Consider the following 24,668-nt stretch of genomic DNA (forward strand, 5'->3'; position numbering starts at 1 on the left):
GATTATAGAGCTATTATTTTTTAAAAATGGGGTGCACCAACAATGCCAAAAGTTGAAGATGTGGAACTGGAACTCTTATTAGTGGTGGAAGTGTAAAATAACACAATCACTTCAGGAGCTGGCAAATTCTTATAAAGTTATGTTCATATGTTTAACTACCCTACAGTCTATCAATTCCATTCCTGGGTATTTAGCTATGAGATATGAAAACCTATATTCACAAAATACATGTACTAAGGCTGTTCATGGCAGCCTTACTCATAATAGCTCCAAATTGGAAACGACCCAAATGTCTATCAATAGGAGAATGGATAAATATTGTGGTAATTCACAAAATATTTCTCAACGAAAAAAGAATGAACTGATATATTCAACAACATGAATCAATCTCAGAAACATTATACTAAAAGAAGTGAGATTCAAGAGTACATACTATATGAATCCATTTACGCGAAGTTCAAGAACAGGCTAAGTTAACCCATGGTAACAGAAATCAGAACAATGATTGCCCATGGGAGGAGGGGGTGGATTGTCTGGACGAGGGTATAAGGGAACTTTCTGGGGTGATGGAACATGCAACTTCATTAAATAACCTCTCTACTTCTGTATATGTTTCAAAATTTTCATAATTAAATGAGGGTGGAGGGAAGAATGGGCTGGATTTATGTTTTCTGACAAAGAACAACCTCTAAAATGTATTATTGGGGAAATAAAAGCACGGTACAGAAGAGTAAGTACAGAATACTAACTGGAAGTAGAAGTAGAGTGCTCATAAAAGTAAAGAATACTTCTGGAAATATATACACGCAAAAATTGGGGAAGAGAATTGATGTTACAGAGAGGACTATGAAGTTGGGACATAGATTAGGAGACTATCATAGTGTGTACTTTTTTGCATTGCTATTATTTTACATATATATCTTTTAGCCTAAAAAACAAAATGGAAACTGGTGGTCAGGAGGTTAAAATAAACCCTCACAATTCGAAAGAACAAAAAATGAAAGTACAGTAATCATGACCACTTATTCTTCAACCCCTTGCCTCAAAGATATATGAGGTGTGATGAAACAATAGGTGAATGTTTAAATAAAAACAAAATTTATTACAGTAAAGGACACATTGCCATTAATCCCCTCAAAACACTCCCCCTCACTTCGAACACACTTATCCCATCGTTCTTGCCACTTTCTGAAGCAGTGCTGGAAGTCCTGTTTCATGAGTGTCTTTATAGTTGCGCTATTGTGGCTGCCTCGATGTCCTGAATCATTCTGACTTTGGGGAAGGGCCAGAAGTTGTACAGTACCAGATCCAGTGAATAAGGTGGATGAGGACACACTGTTGTTTTTATTTGACAGCAACTGCTGTATAGCAGAAACGATGTGTAAAACGAAGCATTATCATGATGGAGGATGATTTATGGCACACTTTAAAACACACCTTCTCTCAACTGCAGCTCACACCCAACTGACAGCACTGAACAAGTTGAAACTTGTCACACAGTTACTAAGGTTCTATGTGCCACTTCCCGTATCGAAGATCCCTGCCTTTCCCTTGGACGGCACTCTGCAGCAGCATTCACTGTATTTTGTGATCACTATGGAAAGGCTCTGTCTCACATATCACTGCTGGTATACGGCAATTTCTGTCAAATAAACATATTACTGTGTGTCCTCATTCACCTTATTCACTAGATCTGGCACCGTGCGACTTCTGGCTCTTCCCCAAAGTCAAAACTATTTAGGACATCGAGGCAGCAACGACAGCGCAACTAAAGACACTCACAAAAGAGGACTTCCAGAACTGCTTCAGAAAGCGGCAAGAACAATGGGTAAGTGTGTTCGAAGCGAGAGGGAGTATTTTGAGGGGGATTAATGGTAATGTGTCTTTTACTGTAATAATTTTTTTAATGTAAACATTCACCATATTTTGTGATCCCACCTCATATATTAAAAATTTCTTGGGTATCCTTCTAGGGGGGGAAAATGGATGCATATACATGTATGTATTCTCTGTCTCTCTCTTTAAAAGTTATTAAAGAGATACAAGCATACCTTGGAGATACTGTGGGTTTGGTTCCAAACCACCACAATAAAGCAAATATCATAAAAAAGCAAGTCACACAAATTTTATGGTTTCCCAGTGCACATAAAAGTTATGTTTACACTATTCTGTAGTTTATTAACTGTGCAATGGCATTATGTCTAAAAAAAAACCAATGTACATACCTTAATTAAAAAACACTTTATTGCTACAAAATGCTAACCATCATCTGAGCCTTCAGGAAGTCATAATATTTTTGTTAATGGAGGCTCTTACCTTCAATTTGTGAAAAATGCATTACCTGCAAAGTGCAACAAAGCAAAGTGCAATAAAACGAGGTATGCCTGTATTATACACTATTCTACACCTAGCTTTTTAGACTTAATGTGGAGAATTTTCCACATTAGCACACCCTACTCTATTTCATTATTTTTAATTGCCACGTAGTAGTCTACATGGATTTTCATAATTTTACTTAACTATTTCTCCACCAAAGGACATTTAATTTTTGAATATTTCTGCTATTGCAATTATTGCTGTAATACATCCATCACTGCATACTTTTGAGAATATATTCATAAAGTAGTTTCCTGGGTGTAGAATCATTGCATCGAAGAGTATTAACATTTTAAATTTTGTCACACACTGACTTGCCAAAAGATTGTCTCAACAGTCCCATCAACTATGTATAAAGTGCCCGTTCCTTAACTCTATTGCCAACACTGGTATTACCACTTTTTATGAGCTGAAGTGTGTCTCCCAAAATTCTTATGTTGAAGCCCTAACCTCTAGCACCTCAGAATGCAACTGTATTTAAAGACAGGGACTTTAAAGAGGTGATTACGTAAAATGACGCTGTTGGGGTGGACCCTCATTCAATTTGATTAGTGTCTTTATAAGAAGAGTGTCTTTATAAGAAGAGGACACACAGAAACACACCAGAGATGTACGCAGAGAAAAGACCATGTGAGGACACAGAGAGAAGGTGGCCATCTGCAAGCCAAGGAGAGAAGTCTCAGAGGTAACCAAACAGCTGACCCCTTAATCTTGGACTTCTAGCTTTCAGAACTGTGAGAAAATAAATTTCTACTGTTGAAGCCACCCGTCTGTAGTATTTTGTTATAGCAGCCCTAACAAACTAATACACAACTTTTTAAATTTCACTAATCTTTGTAATTCTTGTATTATAGATTGCCTTCAGTTTGTTTTTTTGATTATTTAACAAATACTTCATTTAACCATTTATTTAACATATATATAACTCTTATTATGCTCTCTTAGCATGAGCTCAGTACTGTTCTATGTGCTTTATAAATGTGTACATTCAATCTTCCTAACAACTCTTCTTGGTAAGTATTATCTGCATTTTAGAGATGAGGAAATTAAGGCACCAAGAGGTTAAGCAAACTTGCCTGAAGTGACAAGGTTAGTAAATAGCAGAGTTAAGATGAGAACCCAGGAAACTTTGTTCCAGAGCAAAATTTTCTCTTAACCACTATACTGTTTATATTTTTTTGTTATACATGCATAATTTATACAGACAAATATATTATCAATCTTTCCCTTTATGACTTCTGAATTTAATGCCCTCCTTAGAAAGATCTACCCCACTTGATAACTATAAAAAAATTCATGACTTATATAAAGTTCATGATTTCAATTCTTGTATTTAGCCTTTCAATTAACCTAGAATTTGTTTTTGTTTAAGGAGTGACACAAAAATGCAGTTTTATCTAGCTTTATTTATTTTTCCTAAGTGGGTAGCCAGTTGTCCTGACATAATTTATTAAATAGTTTTTCTCTCCATTAATTTAAAATGGCATTTTAATTCATATCCTAAATTCTCATAACTATATGTATCTATTTCTAGACTTCATTATCTTTTATTATTTCTTCTCTAATTGTAAACTCTTAGTAATTATTATTTCATGTCTGTTAAATCTAGTTTCTGCCTCATTTTCCTTTTCAAAAATGTCTTAGCTATTCTTACAGGTTAATTTCCCCCATGAGAACCCAAGGATCAATATGTCAATGTATTGAATGTATATTAAGAAAGAAGGGAGGCATTTATAAATATTAATAACTAGAGAGGCACTTAAGGGTTGTTTACAGATGAGGAATTCAGATAAAGCTAAGTTAAACAAATGTGCCATGCTCATGGAGCTACTTAGGAGAACTATGGGTCTCCTGAACCGAAATACCAGGTTTTTTCTATAGTTGGAAAGTACAGCCAAAAATGGCACCCTAAGGCAACAATCAGAGACAGAGAACTAAAGTTTTTCTGGTCCAGCTTCTTTTATTCTCTTCCAATGTGTCTCATCTTCAAAAGAGAAAATACTGTGCTTAAGCAGCCCACTCAGAGCGAGAACCCTGACGTGCAGGAAAGGTACGGCAGAAGAGATGGCTGAGTGATCCTAAGAGACACCAAAGTACTGATATAACCATAATAATCATGCAGCAGGATTTCATATTTGCTCAGTTTTTGAAATACTAGAGTTGCGGAAATGAATATTGCTATTTTTATAGTAATATGCTTTTTGCCTAAAAAGATAAAAATTTAAAAGACATTACCATGACCAGGTCCTACCCCTTATTTAGAAAAACTGTTGAAATGTGCATAGGCTTAAAGATTCTCAGTATCGACCCCTGGTTTGTCAAAATTAAACAAGATTTTTCTACTAAATTCTTTAGGGATACTTTTACCTGAATGCTGCTTTCTTCATCTTCCCGGGGTGATTGTGCAGGCATAACTTCCACATCTGAATTATCAGAGGAGGTATTGCGCTTTCTCTTCTTACCCACCACAGGAGTGATGGTGCTAAAATGGAAAAAACAGAATCATTTTCAATGAGGGCAAGGATAACTTAGGAGTAAGAAAGTATAATTAAACTAAACCAGAACAGATGAAGCTTCTAGACAGCAGTGTCTAGATCTTCATTTGCTGGGACATAGAGCTATTGAGTAGGGTGTTTGAAAAAAAAAAAAAAAAGAGAGAGATATTGGGGTTTCTAAACCATTGGCTGACCTTTACACCAGATTTGACAAATTCTGGCTATCACTGTATTCACAAATACCTGAAGGAAGGTAGCATAACATAGCAGAATGAATACCGGGCTAAGAATTACAAGGTCTTATTTTAGTCCCAGTTGGGCATTAGTTTCTTTATTTGTAAACATTGACAATACCTGGCCTGACAGTTGTTGAGGATCAAATAAGATAATAGATATGAACCCTTTTTTAAAAAAAAACCTGAAAAATCCTGTACAAATAAGTACCACAAAGCCTGAAGAATCCCAGGCAGTGGAAGCTAGGGAGAAAGGAGTGATGTTTTAAGAACTGAAAAGGAAAGAGAGGACACTCAATCGTGACAGGAATTATGTGGTAAGCCATGGTTCTGTCCACACTGCTTAGACTAACAGCGGTTGCTGAAATCTTCTTTAATTCACACAGGAGATGCAAGAACAGAGCAGCTATGTCTCCAGAGGCTCTCTTTTACTGATGTGGGTAGCAGGAGGGTACTGAGAAATCTTTCACACTACAGTGAGACCAAATCAGGAAAAATGTATAAAAACATAGTCACAGCTTTTAAATGTAATCTCTAACAGAATGATCTTTCCTGTGCCTTAGTGTTTCTCTTCCAAAATATGCTAATTTGCAAATCTCTATTTAAACAAATCATATAAGCATTGGACAGAGAAAAGGCCTTATGTCCTCTGACAGATAGATCACCTTGAACTATGTTGCTTACTACTAAACACAAGTATTTCCTCTCAACACTAACTTAAAAATGAGTGCACTGCCCTCAAATGTCCCAGCAGAATAGGAAAGGGTGTACTCACTTCAGTTTACTCTTGCCCTTGGTTTTGGAGGTACCAGATGTTTTGCTCTTCTTTGGCTTTTCTTCCTTGAGTCTCTCCCCACTGCTCTTTTTCCGACGTTTCTTTTCACCTTCCTCCTCAGGCCGAACACTGGGCAACTCATCCTCATTCAGGACTCGAGGTATGTTCTGCTCACCCCGGGCACGAGCCCTGGCAATGGCTTCTGCTACAATCCGATTGGCTTTCTCTTGCTTCTTCTGGTGCTCCAGCCTACGGTTTTCCTCCATTCCTGTCTTGCCCCCAGCATGAGGAGCAGAGCTGGCTGGTGAGGACAGAGCTGCCACTTCACTGGCACTTAGGACTTTAACTACGGAAAGCCCAGAAGAGGCCCCTTGGGAAGAGCCAGCCTGTAGAAATAAAGACGCTAAAATTTCAACATGCTTGTAAGTTAAAAGGTCTAAATAAAACCCAGCTCTGAAGCAGGAAGGCTAGAAACTTTAGTTTTCTAATTCCTCAAGAACCAGGCTCAGAACAAGTCTCACTGAACCTAAACACATTAAAAAAAAAAAAAAAAAAAAAAAGATTTTTGGTGGGAAGGCGCTAAGAAAAGGCAAGAATTGTGCCAAATTAAACTTAATCCTTTAGCCATGCTCCTAATATCAATACCCATCTCCACTGTTCCAGAAAAGTTTCAAACAATATAGCCATACTGGTTTCTGGGCTAAAAATAAAAAAATTTAAATTCCACTCTTGGCCTACCTTTATCTGCCTGGGGGGTGGGAGGATTGATAATCACTTGACCTCTTTAAGACTATTTCTTTATCTTTCAAATGAGAGGGTATTTCAAACCATTTTTATTTCACAAGATTAGGTAAAGATTATAAATGAAACAGTTCAAATACAAATACTCATCTGTTATCCCAAACCCAACAATAACCCTCAAATATTTTCATGATATAATTAAAACCAGGTTTCCATGGGTGAAAGAAAGAAAAGGCTACATCTCAGTTCAGAGGTATCACTCTAGCCTGGCCCCAGATTTACAATGAGTGGTATGGAGGGAAACAGCGAGGGACTGAGAGGTCTGTTTTCCTTCCTAACAGTGTCAGTCTCACCTGTGGCTGCAGCACCACCTTCAGCGGAACTGAAAGTCTTTGTCCTGGGGTCTGTCCTGGTCCCATTATCTGAGCCTGCTGCACAGAGGAGAGAGTCACTGGCTGTGCTGAGGGTGGCTGCTGGGGCTGCGGCTGTGATGATGGAGGCTGTGGTACAATCTGGATTTTCTGCTGTGGCTGCTGCACCTGCAGCTGGATAGTTACTACTTTGGCGGGCTGCCCCTGGGCATTCTTGGCTTGAGTGAGGGCTGCCAGCTGGTTGCCCTGTAACACTATCTTGCCTGGTAGACTCCCTAGCACGACATGCCGGTGTCCTTGGGGACCTCCAGACTGTGGCTGCTGGAGGACCAGGGTGATGCGTTTCGATTCACCCTAAAGAAAGGAAATTGCAAGAGGTACAACATTAAAGAATGGTATACACTTGAATATATACACCAGTTTTCCTCATCCTAGAATCATAAAAACTGAGGATGGGAAGACAGTACAATTCACTTTGTTCATCCTCCCATCTCTCCTGATAGTCTTCTCTGCAACACTTCTGCCCAGTGGACATTGGACTATTTTTAAAAAACTGATGTGAGGCTATCTTCTAAGGCAATCATTCTATTTTTTGGAAATCTATCAGAACAAACATCTTTATACTGAACTGAAACCTGCCTCCTCATAGCTTCTTTATACTGGTGCTATTATCTTAATACTGCCGCTCTCCCCCCAACCTCTTTGGTCCTCTATTCAGAGGCTAGAGCCTCTACTTTCTTACAACAGAAATTCGCCTTTTCACTGGCAAAGTAGGAGGACAATCTTAGCAATAAGAACAGGAAAAAGATACACATAGCTTCTGTAAGTCTTACAAATATTTTTGCAAGGATGATTCTTGTTCCCATAGCATCCTATATTTCTCACAAAACTTTATTTCGTACATTATTGTGAACTCTTGTCTAAATGTCTTTTCCTAGCAGACTGCGAGCTCTGTAAGAAGAGGGGCTGTCGCTGTCCTGTTCGGCACCAGCTAGGTAGTGTAAACATGTAGTAAGAGCTCAAAAAATATGTTAACACTAACTGCTTCCATCAGATAAGTAGTAAGTACGTGGCTGTCAACACTAACTGATAAAAAGCAAAGATGGAATTTACACAGGATTTCCTAGAGCTAGCTCTCGTGTGCGTTCTCTATCACAGCTGCCGGGCCCTTTACTAAACCAAAATTCACCTCCCCCTTTCACTCAAGTCACCTGGGTAGGTGTAGAGGTCAGTGTAACTGCAGGCTTCAGTGGGGGCCCTGTGGCCCCAGGGTTTCCAGCAGGAGCTGAACCCTTAACTGGCTGTAGGACCAGCTGCTTTACAGGTCGGCTGGGCTGGACAATGCGCTGGACAGTAGCCTGGTTCCCAGGGACCTTGGCGGCCAACACTGTATTACCAGAGACAATGGAAACACCTGGTCGAAGGGGCGTGCCGGTTAGCACTTTGGTAAAAGTGACTTTTCCACCATTGGCTGTGCCAGCCACCAGGGGCTGAGCTGTGCTGGTGATACCTTGGGCCTGAATTTGTGCCACGTGGGCACCAGTAACTGAGGAGCTTGGTGGGGCTTTAAGGATAACAATCTTAGGGGCTGACTGAGGCGGCTGCCCTCCAGCACTGCCGGAGGCCACAGCTGTGGCAGAGACACCCATGAACGGATTCCCTTGGCTCAGGATCTCCTGGCTCTTGGAGACCTGCAAACGGCCTGATGTTGGCGTCGGTGTCTGTAAGACAGGTTGGGCTGGCTGCTCCTGGCTGACGGGCTGAGTGGTATAATCATGCAAGGTTAAAGATTCTGGAGCTGGAGCTGTTGATTCTTTGGGAAGTTCTGTGGGGGCTGTATCCTCTGGTGGGGGGACCAGGTCACTTGCTGATGGATTCCCCACATCACCACCTCCACCATCCTGGTTCATCTGGTCCAAGGAGTCCAGAGAGCTTGGCAGTCCAAGGGCTTCCTCAATGGGGTCTTGTGTGACTTGGTTGAAGCTGTCATCAGTCAGAGAGTCCAGGCCAAATAAATTTGGGTCATCAAACAGATCCATGATGGGGTCTGCCATCTTGGGAAAGCAATGGAGGGTACTTTCCCAAGGTCTAGGGAGGGAAGGGGAGGGGGGGTACTGGCTCTCCCCTCCCCTCCCCTATTAAGAAAAAAATGTACACAATGGAAGAAGACTACTCTTCAGGTAAAGAGGCAAGAAACAAGTGCATGTCAGATTGTCCTGACCTTCATGGAGCAAGATGGCTAGGTCTTCAGAGGAAGATGGTGGAACTCCTGTTGTGGGAAGACAAATTAAAAATAAGCAAAGTAGGTGACCTCAGACAATTTCTCCTTCTTAGATACTACCCTTAACATCAAATCATGTCAAAATAGTAAGAGAAAAGGGAAATACGAGATAATCTGAGGACAGAGATGACGCAGAAATAACACCCACATTTTCGCTTCAAAACTGAAACTAAACAATAAATAAATAAAATAAATCAACCCCCTTTTTGGACTCTTATGCGTATACCTACACACTTTGAAACTTCTGTCAAGATCATTCAGCTGTCTCTGTCCATTTCTTTTTACAATTACCATTTTTGGGTAAAGATCAGGAAATTTAATAGTCATTCACCTTCTATTTAGGATTCTTAAGTTCACAGAACTAAACAATATCAGCAGCATTTCAATAACTATAGATAAAGGCTTCTAGATATATTGTATTTTATAAAATTTCCTTGTATTTTAGACACTTTTACTTACTACTGGCAAAAACAACACCTTTAACCAATCTCATAGTACAGTCTTGCTAATAAGCTTCTAGTATAATTTTACCCAGGAAGTTTCATAAACTTTATTCTAGGTAACATATCAATTAATCCATACATAGTATTTCTGTTCTGAATCCCCTCCTCCCTTTCCCATATTTAAGATAAAAAAACTTCCTTTGCAAGACATTCAAAGAATTCTACATTTCAGTTCCAGTTTATATTCCCAACTTTCTCTCATCGTTTCTTATATTCCAGTCCAATTAGACCACAGTTGCCATAGCGTGATTCCTGTCTGCAGCTCTTTGCCCAGTATGCTATTAGCTTCTGCCTGGAACACCCACCTTCCCAAACATCTCTCCCAGCTGAAATCTTTCCCACCCTCAAACGTCTTCTGCTCCGTAAGGTGAGGCTTGAAACTGCCCCTTCAACAATAGAGTTATTTGTGATGACTTGGTCCCTTCTTCTTTTTTAAATACCACAGCACTGTTTGCACCTTACTGAAAGCACTTATATTTAATATTTTACTAAAATGATGAGTCTCTTGTCCATATCCTCTGAAGGCCCAAATGGTTGCTTAGTGTAAATTATAAAAAGCTGCCTGCTCCTCAAGATGCCTGTCTGCCATCTGCTGGAAAATTGTCATATTAATCATATTATCAATGACGATAATGAGTATGTTCAATGCACAGCCTGCATAATCCTGCAAGGTGGCTCAGCTCCTCTTTCCCCAAGAGACACCAAGTTCCTGGATGACGGGACCACGTCTCATCTATCTGTGACTCCCTAAAGAACCAGCAGGATATCACATATACAATACCTACTCAAAAAATACTTAATGAATTAACATATTTGCTTGCAGTATCTAGAATGAAACCATTCAGTCCTCACAGAAACTAAATGGTATTCCCTGATTCTAAGATGAGACAGTAGAAAGCTTGCCATCTTGAAAAACTATTCTACAAGTAACTGAAATATGTTTACTAAAGCCATGTCTGAGGCTTCAAGTTCATGAAAGTGCTAGAAAAAGTAAAAACTAAGACAAGGAATTTTGAATACATCACCGATAACTAAACTATATAAAAAAGTTGTATATGATATCAATATTTGACAATCCAGAAAAGCCTTAATTGACAAGACCATTTCTCCTAATTTTTAGAAGGCACCAGAGAAGAAATTTGTCAGTGTACACTGTAGACTTGAGTAAAGAAGGCATGTTTTCCACACAACACCCAAACTATTTTTCCCTCCCTTAACCCCTTCTACTTATCCTTATAAAACAATATGTAGTGTGGTTAAATATCCCAGAAACTCAGACATAGATAAATAGAACACACTCATCAGTAGTTGGCACATCCGTCAAAATTACAAAGTATACATGGCGTCTCCATCAATGTTAAACAAGATCTTCCTTTCTTCAGTAATTGTATACCCTTCACGTCTCACCCAGGATCCCTATCACTTCCCACTCCTGGCTAAACTATTCCTCCAGCTCATTCTAGCCTCTCCTGTCTAATAACCTGCCCCAAAGTTACTCAAAATGGCAATCAGAAAAGTTATCAGTTTCTTGATTCAATGAAAATTGACTCAGTAATTTTATAAATTTCTTCAACACTATCATCAGCTTTTTTCTAGTTATGCCCTTATTTTGCTACCTATTATCTTTCATCTCCTATTCACTGTCAGAGAAGTTACACTAAATATCGAAGAGAAGTTACACTAACTATCTAACAGTTAGGTGTCGTATAAAAACTACTGTGAAAGTTTCCACTAACTAGTTTATGCTGATAATAGTTTATAACCTGCCTTTTCTTTCATGGGGTGTTCTGTCCTTTCCACAACTCCTTGCTATTTATTCATCCAAATGCTCTTCCTTCCCTCAATAGCAGCCCAATATCAGACAGAAAAAGATCTTATTTTTTAATGGGAGAAACAAGGCTAATAGTATCTAAAATATTTCCTTACCTACCTACGACTTGAGTATGTTTCTAAAGATCAATGTATTTATCATTTATTTCCCTTCCCAATTTGGGGGCCAAATTTCTGCTTCTCCTGGTTCAATGTGGGCCCAATAATTTAAAAATGTCATCACTGGGAGTGGCCAGGTAGCTCAGTTGGTTAGAGCGCGAGCGCTTAACAACAGGGTTGCCGGTTCAATTCCCACATGGGATGGTGGGCTGTGCCCCCTGCAACTAAAGATTCAAAACGGCAACTGGACTTGGAGCTGAGCTGCGCCCTCCACAACTAGATTGAAGGACAATGACTTGGAGCTGATGGGCCCTGGAGAAACACATTGTTGCCCAATATTCCCCAATAAAAAATTAAAAAAAAATAAAAAATCATTTAAATAAAAATAAAAATGTCACCACTGACTTAATGCCACACTACCAAGTTTCACTGCTTCTCAGTCCGACCCCATCAACTCACTTCTTCTACTGACCTAATTCATTTTTGCACATATTTTTAAATCCTAGTCTCCTGCTTCTTTTCTAACTCCCATCTTTAAGTTGTCCTTGACTCTCAAAAGATTAAACCCCTTCCAACATACCCTCCAACTTTCTTCATTCCCCCACACCCCCTGCCCCTTCAATTCCTACTTTATGGGTCATCCTGGCTGTATCCATATCTGGCCTATCCTACCAAGCTCATCTACCCCCTGAATTCTATTTCTATGGTTTAAACCCTGGTAGTAAAAATAGGTGTTAAGCGTTCAAATGCATGAAACACCTGGATACCTCAAGTAAAACAACTGTCTAGACAAAGAAGTTATACCAGGCTTTTATCATATTGAAAATAAAAAGCCAGTCTGGCTACCATTGCCCAAAAAAGAAACACATGTATATGCTCAAAAGGAAAGACAGAGTTGAATGGTTTCAATTAATCACTTTCAATAATTCCTAATGACTAGACTAATGACAGAAATTCTGAGCGGTGGGAGTTGGGCAGAAGAGGCACAAAATAGTCAGTTAAGGTTAAAATCCAAGACCATACACCTATAGTCTCCAAATACCAAGCCAGTTAACACTAAGAAATGCTTTATATAATAGCCCTTCACCTCACCTCCTTCTTAAAGGGCTAACTACTTCTTTCCCTTGATGTAAGTATAAACTGCTGTTCTGCAGCTTTATCACCTTTAATATAGTTCTTCTTGGGTGTTTGTGGGTTTTTCTTGAAATCTAGAGTCCAAACTCTCCTGTTCTTATTTTACAGGTCTCCTCACCCTTCCACATTTCAATAATAACTTGTCTGTCCGATCATAAAGGACTTTATTTCTGCTCTGTACTTTTCTATCTCAATCTCCCCATACTTTTTAACAAAGAAGTGATTCTCAATGGTGGATGGAAGCTATATGGTGTAGTTTGAAAATGCGTATTCAATGTTATCATTTTATATTTATTAAGTGGAAACGGAAAACACGTTTCATTGCTTAGGTTATTTATATTCAGTAAAACTGGACAAAATCTTCTTGGCTAGTGAGGATCTATAAAAGACAATTGGGAGAGGAGAGAAAGAAGAAGCATGCCTGGCTTGGAAGGGTTATCAACACCTCTGTGATGGAGTAAGACTTCTTATGGTCTCTCAAAAGGGAGTTATCATAGTTATTGTTTATGATGGATGAGAAACACTGCAACAGAGATCAGCCCAGGCTGCCTAACAGATAACTGAAACTGAACTGCAGACATCCATTCTCCACTTAAACAGATTTCTCTGTATTGCCCATCCTCCTAGAAGATAACGAACCAATGCCATATTGACAAATGCTGACCACTTTTGTATAGCATTTTAACAAAGCACTACCCATGCCAGCTTAACCTCTAAATGCTCAAAGACTCAGAAAAGAACTATTTGACTTCAAAGTATAGATCTTGTTATTGAAAACTGTATCCTTTCTACAGGATCAGCTGCAGACAAACATATACACCATTATTGAAACTCAAGAAGGGCACAGCTTAACTGAGAAGTCACTTGAAAATAAAATAATCAGAAGGCCTAAAACTAAAATCACCAACACAATTTTAAAAGAAAAGGATTTAAAAACTGTACTGTAGCTGGTAAATAAACTCCCAAGGTGAATGTAATCACAATTTAGGGTCAGTAAGGGATCAGGATGGAAGGACACAGACACTAAGAAATGGAGCTTTTAACTTGGAGCCACTCATGAGATTTCAAGATCGGGATCCTAGGCCATTTCCTCTATCTTCACCATTCTCACTGCTAAATGTGACCACTCTGTTTTGTTTCCCCAATTAACTTAAGGAAAAAGCATTCACACTTCAATCAGGGGTACGGATATTTGGGGGCAAACGTGGCTGGTTAAAGTGTGTCCTGAATAAACAGGAAACGCAAAACAGGCAACTGTGAAAGCTAAAAACATGTACGAATGTTCAGGGAATAAAGGAGAAACTACAGAAATGATATATTCACATGAGAGAAGGGAAGGGGGAAGGTAAGGAAGTCAGGGGTTAATGAACAGTGAATTGCGACTGGGGGTGGGGGTGGCGGGGACCCGGGTACATTACCTGCTCATACTGCCGGGGTTGGTGCCAGTAAGGCCCATACGGCAGAGGCGGGAGATTTCTGGCAACTGGAACCCAAAAATGGAGATGAGGTACATGCACTTGAGGGAGGGAGCTAGCGGGGTGCCCTCCAGAGTGGGGATGGCCAAGACGGGGAAGATGCGGGGGGAAGGTGGGGTGTAGATGCCTGGGTCCGAGCAATGTTAGGGCGGAAGCTATAGGCTGGAAGGCCGGACAAGCTCTGAAGGAGAAAAGGAGCTGTGCCTCATTCCACCGGGGGAACAGAGGTACCTTTACCTGCAGCGGCGTGGGGGGCCGGTTCGCCCCTCTTGCTGTCTCTCCAGCACCAGTTCCCCCTCCTCCTGCGCAACCTAACTTGATGCTCCTGCCCGCCCCGCGTCCTCATTGGCTAAGCGGTACTGCCACTCACAGGAAGCGCAAACACGCAAAACAGCGCAAAGGGTGGGACTTGGGAGAGCTTCCCCCTCCCCCGCCACCGCGGGTTAGGTTGAGAGCGCACGGAGAGGCCTATCCGGTTTCTAGGGCCGAGGCGAAGCCTGCAGCTTGCTTGAAAAAAAGGGGCCTGGCCAGAGGAACGCTCTCATGCTGCGGGAAACTAGTCCTAGGGATGAAATTCCCTACCACCTACACTGTATTCTGCACACCGAAAAGCATAAACTCGGGAGGGAGGGTTCTACACTAGGCCAACTCTGCTTCCCTGAATCCCCTGCTTTCTAGCAGCTCTGTCAACCCCTCTGCTTGTAGTAAATATACCTTATTCCCTTATCCATTAAAAAGGGCCAAATCTTCCCTCCATCATGGGAGTGAGTCAGCCCAGTTGCTGGAATATGGGGGCCTTTTACTCTTAAAAGAGAAAATACTCTTTCTGCCACAATCCAAAATGCTGGCTTGCATTTTTGACACCCCAACCCTTGGGCAGCAGTATCTCTTTCTAGAAAGTAATCTAACCCCAGGGGCCCTCTAAGAAGTCCCAGCCTCCTCCCCTCCAAAACACACACCCACTCCTCACCCCCAAACCTGGTCTCCTGCCCCCACCTCGTTTCTGTTGAAAGAAACTCAACCCCTTTGACAGATTGGCCAGTGTCCACTTTGCAGTGCCACTTGAGACCACTCTAATTCCCAAGGAGGCTAGTCAATCTCAGAACGATGATATGCAAGCTTAACCTCCCCCAAAAGTAAATTGTTATTGAAAGTTGCTTGCCTCCTAACCACTAGTTTCCCCTGAAATGTAACCATCCTCAACAATGAAATCCTACTTTCTGTACTCTAGGACACAAACAAGGAAGACCAACTTGGCAGATCTCCTATTTTTAAATATCCTAGCATTACCACTATTGCTAGGACACCCAATAAACAGCAATAATGTTTTCCAATTCACTCAGGCTCAAAACCTCAAAGGTGTCTCTGAAACCTCCTCCTGTATCCACCATCCAATCATTTGCCAAGTTCCACTGACTCTCTTACTATATATCACAGATTTTGGAGCTGGCAAAGATTTAAGCGGTCATATCAAGTCAGCCCTCCTGTTGTACAGAGGAGAAAACTGAGGCTTAGAGAGTCGGGTGATTCAACTATGGAATTATATGGCAAAATTAGGATTCATATATCTGACACTTCTATTTCTGCTGCCATCTATTTATTTATGCAGTTGCTTGTGTAAGCGCCTCATAACTGGTCTCTCCCCTTACTAATCCAATCTGCTACCAGATTAATATCCTAAAACACAGTCTGGCCAAATCAGTTCCCTGTTTAGAAACTTTCAAAGGTTCCTGGTTACTTAAGATACAACTTAAGACCACATTTTGCCTTTCCAGTCTTATTTCCAACTATTTTTCTACGCATACACTTATATGTTAGCAAAAAAAAAGACAATTTACTGTTGTCATATTTTTGTTCTCATCTGGGCCTAGCTAATGTTATTGCCTTCAAATTATATGTCATCCTTATTTCATTTATTTGCCTTATCAAAAGTCTTATGATCTAAGATCTGTATCAAATGCTTCTTCATTATCTCAACACTTATTAAACACATGATATACCAAGTAATGTGGTAGTATTATTGAACCAAAGGTGAGTAAGAATGATCTCTACCCTCAAAGAACTCACAATATGTAGGAGTACATTTGTGTATTAAATGTGGGGAGAGGGTGAACAGTAGGAAGTATGACAGTAGTGACAAATGTAGACAATTATAATACAAGGTGATATATGCAATGAAATAGTAGGACTCTATTACAGATGAAAGGGACTTCATAACTTAGGAGGAAAAGGTATCAAAGAAGTAGTTTCCTAATGGATGAGGAAAAGTTAACCGGGAAAGGGAAGTGGAATACAAGAAAGGGATATTCAGGCAGCAGGAACAGTAAGAGGAAAGGCAAAACAGAGCACAGCAGTGAGATATGTAGAGGAACATAAGACATGTAGCGGAAACTCTTCAGTAGTTCAGTCTTGCCAAAGTGTAAATCACAAAGAAGAAATTAGAGGGAGATGAGATTGAATGGATAGGTAAGGGCCAGACCCTGTAAGGAGGGCCTTGAACACCATGTCAAAGCATTCTCTTATAGGTAGATGAGGAGCCACTGAAACATGGAATGACATGATCAGAACTGCATTTTGGTTAGCTAACTCTGGCTGTTGGATAGAGAATAGATTTGGGGGATGATGGGACAGAGGACATAGAAGCAATTAGGAGAATGCTAAAGTAATCCAGAAAAGGGTTGTATAGCGGATATTTGCCCAGCAGCCAAAAGCCCCCTTACTATTTTGGGGGAATAACTCAAGGTAAAAGTCTTCAAATGGGGGCGGCTGGATGGCTCAGTTGGTTAGAGCACAAGCTCTGAACAACAGGGTCGCTGGTTCGATTCCCACATGGGATGGTGGGCTGTGCTCCCTGCAACTAAAGATTTAAAACGGTGACTGGACTTGGAGCTGATGGGCCCTGGAGAAACACACTGTCCCCCAATATTCCCCAATAAAATTTGTTTAAAAAAAAAGTCTTCAAATGGAGGCTGGATCTTACCTCCCACTATAGAGCCAGGGGGTGGGGTGGGATTAGAGCTTGCTTCTTCTTCCTGGCAGAGACCAAGTACACACATGACCTAGTAGGCTAGTTGAAGTACACACACGTATGGGGAACTTTGACTTTGAAGAGGTAATGCAAAGACCCAGAACCAACTAGTCAGACAATATCCAGCAATGGCAGACACAGAGTTCTACTGCGCATCCTGAACAGACTGTTCACTGGTGTGACCTTGGCCAAGTTCTCCATGTCTCTAACTGCCCTTGGTTCCAGATCATTTTCTAAGCCAAATTCTCTAGCATTCCCGTTGATTTTGTGAGCCATACAACATCCTTCCAATAAATTCCCTTTCTGCTTACGTAAGCCAACAGATGATTTTTGCTGTTTGCAAACAAGAATCCTAACAAGATGATTAGGGCCTGAATCACGGCAAGGTGGTTCAAAAGACAATGATAGGGAGGAAGGGACAGAGCCGAGCAATACTTTGGGGATAAAAATCAGTAGAACCTAGAGTTTAGAGGCAAAGATGAGTTCAGCCATGTTGAGTCCAAGTCACTTACAGTATGTTAGGTAGTGATATTCAATAGGACGTTGGACGTATAAGTCTAAACGTTGGCTCGGTGATAGATTTAGAGTTATCAGCATCTAAATGGTAGTTTTAAGAGTTGAAGATTACCCAGAGAGTGTGAAGAGCAGAGCAAGTATATGAAAAACTGCACCAATACTGATGGGGTGACAATAGAGAATGTTGGGGTCTATGAAGACTTGGAGAACCGACGTCCATTTCAAAGAGAGTGTCTGCTATTCAGCTCTAGTTAAGTGGGGCCATGTGGAAACACACATCCAAGGTTGAGAGAGAACTTCAGATTTTTCAAAAGCCAGAAATACAATCTTATGTAAATCTTCTAGGTTTTAAATGTAGATAACTAATTTTTCAGAAAATGTCTTAAACATTATGCAGGCTAAACAAAACGCTTAGCTGGAAACCTCAAGATTTTTGGTGCAAAGTGAGGAACCCCAGGAGAACATCAAGATTTAAGAAACAAAATAAGCTACACCTACCGAGCAGGTTGAGAAAGAAAAGCTAGAGAAGCAGAGAGTACAATGAAACAGAAGTAAAGGATAGAATGTTACAAGGGGAAGAAAGAGTGATCAGTTTTGTTGAACAAAGCAAAAATGTCCAATAATACAAGAACTTTAAAATGTCCATTGGATTTAATAATTGAAAGCCTTTTTGAGCCCTACTTTTCATCGTCAAGCCAAAAGTAATCAGTCCCACATGAGCTTTCATAGCATTTTTGCAAAGTATTTTTTTAGGATAATTATCTTCTACTTTGTATTTTATTTATATTTGTACATAGAAGTATAATGAACTTTGAAGTCAGAGGGATCTGGGTTCAAATTTCTGTCCCTCCAAGTAAATTAACCTTTCTGAGTCTAGTTCTTTCTACAAAGGAGGATCAAGTTACAAGCCCACTAATGAGGATTAACGAAACACCTAGCACGGTATTTGGCGTATAACCACTATGTCCTAGGAGGTACTCAACAAATGTTGCTGGATAGTTGGAGAAAAATTGGTTTTGCCAGTGAGTCTACCTACTTAAGAAATGTTAATCAGCCTTAGAGGGTATCACCACTCAGATCAATGGCCTCCAAAATAATTCATTAATACCTAGGAACTTGAATGTACACTTTAGTTTTCTCCCTCTATATTAAATCTAATTTAAGGCAAACAGGAATAACTACACTTTAGATTCTAGAGTATGAAGATAATGTTCAACTAATTGGTTTCAGTCAGCCTGAACCTGCTGTAGATGTTCTAAATCACTAGTATCCAACTTTAAGTGATGAGACCTAAGTCAAGACTCTCAGGGATCCAAGGAAGGGTCATAAGGCTTTCAGAAAAACCAGTCCTGCCCTCAAACACTTTTTCTGGATGGTTTTCAAGACACCACACTTTTCTGGTTTTCCTTCTGCCTCTTCTTCTACCACTTCTCCTTTACCAGCCTTTCATTGTTCAAGTTCACCAAACTTTGGTCCTCAGAGCCCTCTTTCCTTCTCGTTCTATATTTTCTTTTTAAGAATGTCTACTTCACATATATGACCTCAATTATTATTTTTTTCAACAAATGATCTATATGCTTACGTCTCTCATTTATATCTTTGGGCAAGGAGGCAACTTTGAACTCCAGACTTATACATCCACTTGCTTATGTAGTAGCTCTTCTTGGTAGTCTCTCCAGTCCCCTTGGCTGACCCCCTTGTCCAGCTCTCCTGTAAGAGGCGTATAACCTCAAGGGCACGGATTCCTTGGTAGTCTATCTAGTCTCCTGCATCCCCACCACCATGCATGCACACACACAAAGGTGGTAATCGTCCTCCAGCATCTCCTATTTGTTCATGGCTGCAGAGACCAGAAACCCTCTTCCTTACCTTACCACCTATAGGCAATATTTTAAATCCTACCTTTACCTCATAAATAGCCCTCAAATCCATCCACTTCTGCCTCTATTGACATTCTGGGTCAATTTACCATCCTCACTTCCCCAAACTAATGCAACTGACTTCTAACTGATTCCCCTCCATTCTGCCTATTTAATTCTTATTCTTCAAAGCTCATTTCAACATCAAAAAAAAAAAAAAAAAGCTTTCCCTGACCTCCCAGACAAAAAATAGCCAAATTTATGCAGTGGACATTACATGCAGGCACTCTTCTAAGCAATGAAAATGTATGACCCTTTTAATTTTCTTAAGCCTGAAATAACTATCTTTATTTTTACAGATAAGGAAACTGAGGCAGAGATACAAGTAATTTTTGCCCAACATCCCATAGCTAGTGAAAAGTGGTGCCAGTTTCAAATTTGGGCAGTGTGGCTTTAGAAGTCACAAACTTAACCACCCTACAACACCAGGCTTGAGGTTACATGCCTCTATTATAAATTCTCTTGTAACATCCGTAACTTCTTTTTGTAATAGAAATTGAATAACTGATTATACAGGTAATTGTTTGATGTCTACCACCTCCCCATATTAGAATGTAAGTTGCAGAGGACAAGGGACTGTGTACGACTTATTCATTACAACATTCCCTTTGTTTACCAGGTGGTATTGGGCATTCCATTTACTTTTGTTGAAGGAATGCATTTTCAACTTCCAGCCAAAGGTGTGTGGGAGTGAGGCTGCGGAGGGCTAACAGGGAAGTTTCTGAGCAAAACCAAGGACTCCCCTCGGACTGCAGAGACAGTAACAAATTAATGGGCAGTGGCACATATCCTACCAGAAACTTTCAGAAGAAGCATTATAAAATCATAAGCATCTTCACTTTTCAGAACCTGCAGCAGACACAGTTTTTACATATAGCACAAGGGGCTGCAATACATATTAAAGACTATTTTCTATCATGTGATAATCACTGTTGAAAGTAATAAAATTTCAGTTATCTCTTTTAGACTTGGGACCATAAAGCCTCAGTGGTGGCCAATTTAAAGTTGTGGCAAGAAGCGAATGGATGACACTATACCCATATGACTTGAAAAATAGGGCATGGATTCATTTTTAAGTCAACCTCATTGTAGATATTTTTCCAGTAAAACCCTAGAGTTTTGGCCTGAGTCTGAAGACAGCAAATAAGAGCCTAATCTTTAAGGATCACTGCCCTTAGGTCAAGTTAGACAGGATCTAGAGAAGCTCCTCTTCATGGCACATGGTCACCAAAGTGAAAATAACATTCAGGGTTCCAGATGAGAAATATCTAACTGGATCAAGACATTCACCTTGTATGAAGCCACTTTGGGACATCAGCATAAGTAACTACCTATGTGTATAAAATTTAGGGAACAGAGTCCCCGTCCTCTGTATGCTCCCCCATACCACTCTTGCATGCCCTACTTTAACTGGGCCAAGTATACATACATTTGCTCAGCCTGACAGAAAAATACAAGTATTTACTTAATTATTTATGAGGAATTGTTTTCATTGCAACATTTATGTTAAAAAAGTGTGTAGGAGGGGAGGAGGAGAAACATTATAAAGCACTGTTATTATCACACTTGTGCCTCTAGGCACAAAAAAAATAATCCAGTGACACGGGATTTATGAAAATTTAGTGCATTAGTTTGACTTCCATTGGCTGAAAAATGGGAGTTATTTGCAAGACTGACCAAGTGATTTTCCTCTGTAGAGCTTAAAGTACTCACATAATCTTGTCTCCAAAATAACTAAGCTAAATGAAAAGAAACAAACTATTCTTTTTCGCCTTTTAACAGAGATACAAAGACAAAAAGAAATTTTACATTCTCAAGGCTCTCCAACTGCTAAAGGTACGCTGTAGCAAGGTCTTATTAGTCAAAGACCTTTCTCCCACAGGAGTCAGCACTGAACTTTTAAATGGGGGGACGCTGGACAACGAGTGGGCTTTGAAGTCCAACAGACTGGAGTCCTGCTCCTAGTTAAGCTACTCAGCCTAAGTCTTACTTTGCTTGCTTCTGTAAGATGAAGCTAACATCACATACATTTCAGGATTATTCTGAAGATTAAAAGAGAATGTACAATGTTTGGCACACTGAAGGCAAATAAAGAGGAGTTTATTATTCCCTGTCCAATAATTTAAAAGAGTACCACTAAAGGTTTCTCTCAAAGCAAAATTACTCCTTAGAGACTTGGCGGAGCTGATCTGCTAAGCAGAATGGTGGGATACTGAAATAGATGTAAAAGTTTCACAATTAGAATAGTAGGACCGCTGGGCAGGATGAAAGGACTCTGGTACTACCAGGCTGAGGAAGCAGCGCAACCTTTTAACCTCAAAACCACGGACTATGTAGGGTGTCTGATGGGTACTGGGCTTATTGGGGGATCACTTCATAGATTATATAAATGCCTAACCATTTATATAAAATGCGATGTACACCTGAAACTAATGTAAAATAGTATTGAATCAATAAAATATATATATGTGTGTGCACACATATATTCGTTTCCCCGAAAATAAGACAGGTCTTATATTAAGTTTTGCTCCAAAAGACGCATTAGGGCTTATGTTGAGGGGACGTCATCCTGAAAAATCATGCCAGGGTTTATTTTCTAGTTAGGTCTTATTTTCGGGGAAACACAGTAGTCATAGTACGTAAAGCACAGCATAGGGAATATAGTCAACGGTATTGTGACAGCTGTGCACCATGCCAGAGGGGTAGTAGACTTAGAGGGGGTTATCACTTTGTGAGGGATGTAAATGTCTAATCACTATGCTGTTTTGTGCATCTGAAACTAAATTAAATAAATAAATAAACAAACAAACAAATAACTGACTTCAACCAGCACTGGTGTCTAGGGCAACATCCAGGTAATTCAGTTAATCATTTTTGTATTTGTAGGGATGAAACCAGAGTCTATCTTTTTTTTTTTTTTGACCTGTGCAACATTTTTATTAATGACCTAGTTGAAAATATAAAACACCTGTTTACCAAATTTGTAGTTGAGTTTAAAAAAAAAGATAGATTGCAAAAACATCAACAGGAACCAGATGGCTCTAGACAGGCTGGACTGATGGGCTGAATCCTGTGCCTGGAAGTGTGCTAAGTTCTTTTCATCAGTTATCTCATTCAGTAGTTCTACCAGTGTTGTCTCCATTTTACAAATGAGGTTCCGGGAGGCCAAGAAACTTGCCCAAGGTCACACAGTGAACAGCAGCACCAGAGTTTACTGGGGACATTAGATCCAAGGAAAGGAGGCCTGGGCTCGGCAGACAGACGGTGACTCTGGGGATGTCGGAGACATACGGGGAAAGACTGAGTTGTGTAACTTCGGGGCGAGCACTGGAGGGACAGTCCCCATTTTCCCTGCATGGGGCCTTCCTTCCCCGCAGCCTGCAGGCAGGCGCCATCTTTCCTGTGTGGAGCCCCGAAACCAGAGTTTATCTTATAGTACTTCATTTACTTTCTCAATGCCTGCTTGTGGGAACTTAACATTCTCCAACTGACTAGGCTATCCTTTGGTGGTTCACATGCCCGGATCCAACTGCCTCAACTTTTGACTCCCAAGACTTACAGAAGAGCAGTGAATGGAAGTGATCATTACATATACTATATATAAGACCTCGCAAAAAATGTGGCCTCAACAGGAGGCATACCTGAAAAACAGGCAAAAGCACTCTATTTACTGGAGAAATGAAGTGTTAATAATAAACAAAGAGCTGACTAATGTGCTCCACTCCCCAGACACATTAGGGGTGAAAAAAAGAGAATGACTGAGTACTGAGTACTGAGTACTGAGTAGAAGCAATGAAGAATAAACCACTGAGTGAAAGTTTAGTGTTCTCGCAACTTGGTAGCCCCTATTCAAAAATCCAGAAAAATCTTCCCAGTCATTCAGTTTATTTATGTACATGTATATCTGATAAAATAATGTTCCATTATAAAATCTTCCTATGATTTAGGCTCTAAACAGGCAACCAAACTATCAAAATAACTGGTTTCTTCTAGAACCAACAAAGAAGAAATTCTCATATCACTAATGGGACAATGTACTTCTGAATACCCATGTCCCAAAGGAATAATTCCCAAAGATGTAGTGGATCCCCAAAGTTATGTTGTGGAAGAAAAAATGAAAGCAGGATATTCCAAAGGTTTCTATACTGAGCATAGAGACAATTTAAGAAATCTGAAAGACTTTACAGCTCTTGAATGTCCTTCCTCTCAGATGAAATGAAGAATTAAGTTAATATGAATCCTTTCTCAGAAAAGTACTGACATAGTTTTAAGAGAATTACAGACTCAAAACAAAAAGGTGTTACTACAAAATCACTAATTATTGGAATATTGGGACATTACCCAAAGGATTAGAACTATCACATTTAACATGCTGACATACAGGAGAGAAAAGAAGCACAGTCCTATTATTACCTAGTAATTTCAGTAGCATGTCATTTAATTACCTTTTTAGAATGAAATAAAGTTTGAAAACGCCAAATAAAATGAAGCCATATACAACAAAGTTCTCTGAAAATGTACAGAGGAAATAAAATAAGGGATATTTCATTCTTTCAATGACAAACCCAATCTTTTCTTAATAATTATGTTTAAGAGTGAATACTTTGAAAAATCCTTGGTTTGTCTTTGAAATTTTTCTTATTTTTATTTGAATAGGAGTGGGTCTAATGTTCTGGGAACTCTTCGCAAACAAACTAATAAGAATATATAGTTTGAAATTGAAGAAACCAGAGCATTGTCTGGTTTCTTTACACTGCTTGGAATATATTCCTGGATCCATCCCTGCTGAAGACGAATGTAAAGCAATTATCTATGGCACTCCAGTTTCCGTTTATGCCTGGTGGATTTCTGATTATCATGCAACATACAGTGGTAGATAGAAATTAAGTATT

At 39.9% G+C, this 24,668-nt stretch overlaps 1 protein-coding gene across 8 annotated transcripts in view; it reads right to left on the minus strand.

Annotated features, from left to right (window-relative positions):
- The window catches only part of CHD8 (chromodomain helicase DNA binding protein 8), a 57,981-nt gene that overhangs the window by 30,224 nt on the left and 3,089 nt on the right, over positions 1-24,668 (minus strand). For 4 of the 8 annotated variants that reach the window (XM_019713557.2, XM_074328019.1, XM_019713556.2 and 1 more), the window contains exons 2-5: positions 8,203-9,260; positions 6,974-7,345; positions 5,880-6,265; positions 4,744-4,858 (exon numbers count right to left, since the gene is read on the minus strand). In XM_019713557.2, coding sequence (XP_019569116.1) covers positions 4,744-4,858; positions 5,880-6,265; positions 6,974-7,345; positions 8,203-9,045 — 1,716 coding nt within the window. In that variant the 5' untranslated portion in view covers positions 9,046-9,260. Of the gene's footprint in view, positions 1-4,743; positions 4,859-5,879; positions 6,266-6,973; positions 7,346-8,202; positions 9,261-14,256; positions 14,276-14,550; positions 14,632-24,668 lie in introns of those variants that run through there. The other 4 variants (XM_019713554.2, XM_019713559.2, XM_019713555.2 and 1 more) reach the window with 4 other exon arrangements.

This window comes from Rhinolophus sinicus, linkage group LG03, assembly GCF_036562045.2.
Source record: "Rhinolophus sinicus isolate RSC01 linkage group LG03, ASM3656204v1, whole genome shotgun sequence".
NCBI lineage: Eukaryota > Metazoa > Chordata > Mammalia > Chiroptera > Rhinolophidae > Rhinolophus > Rhinolophus sinicus.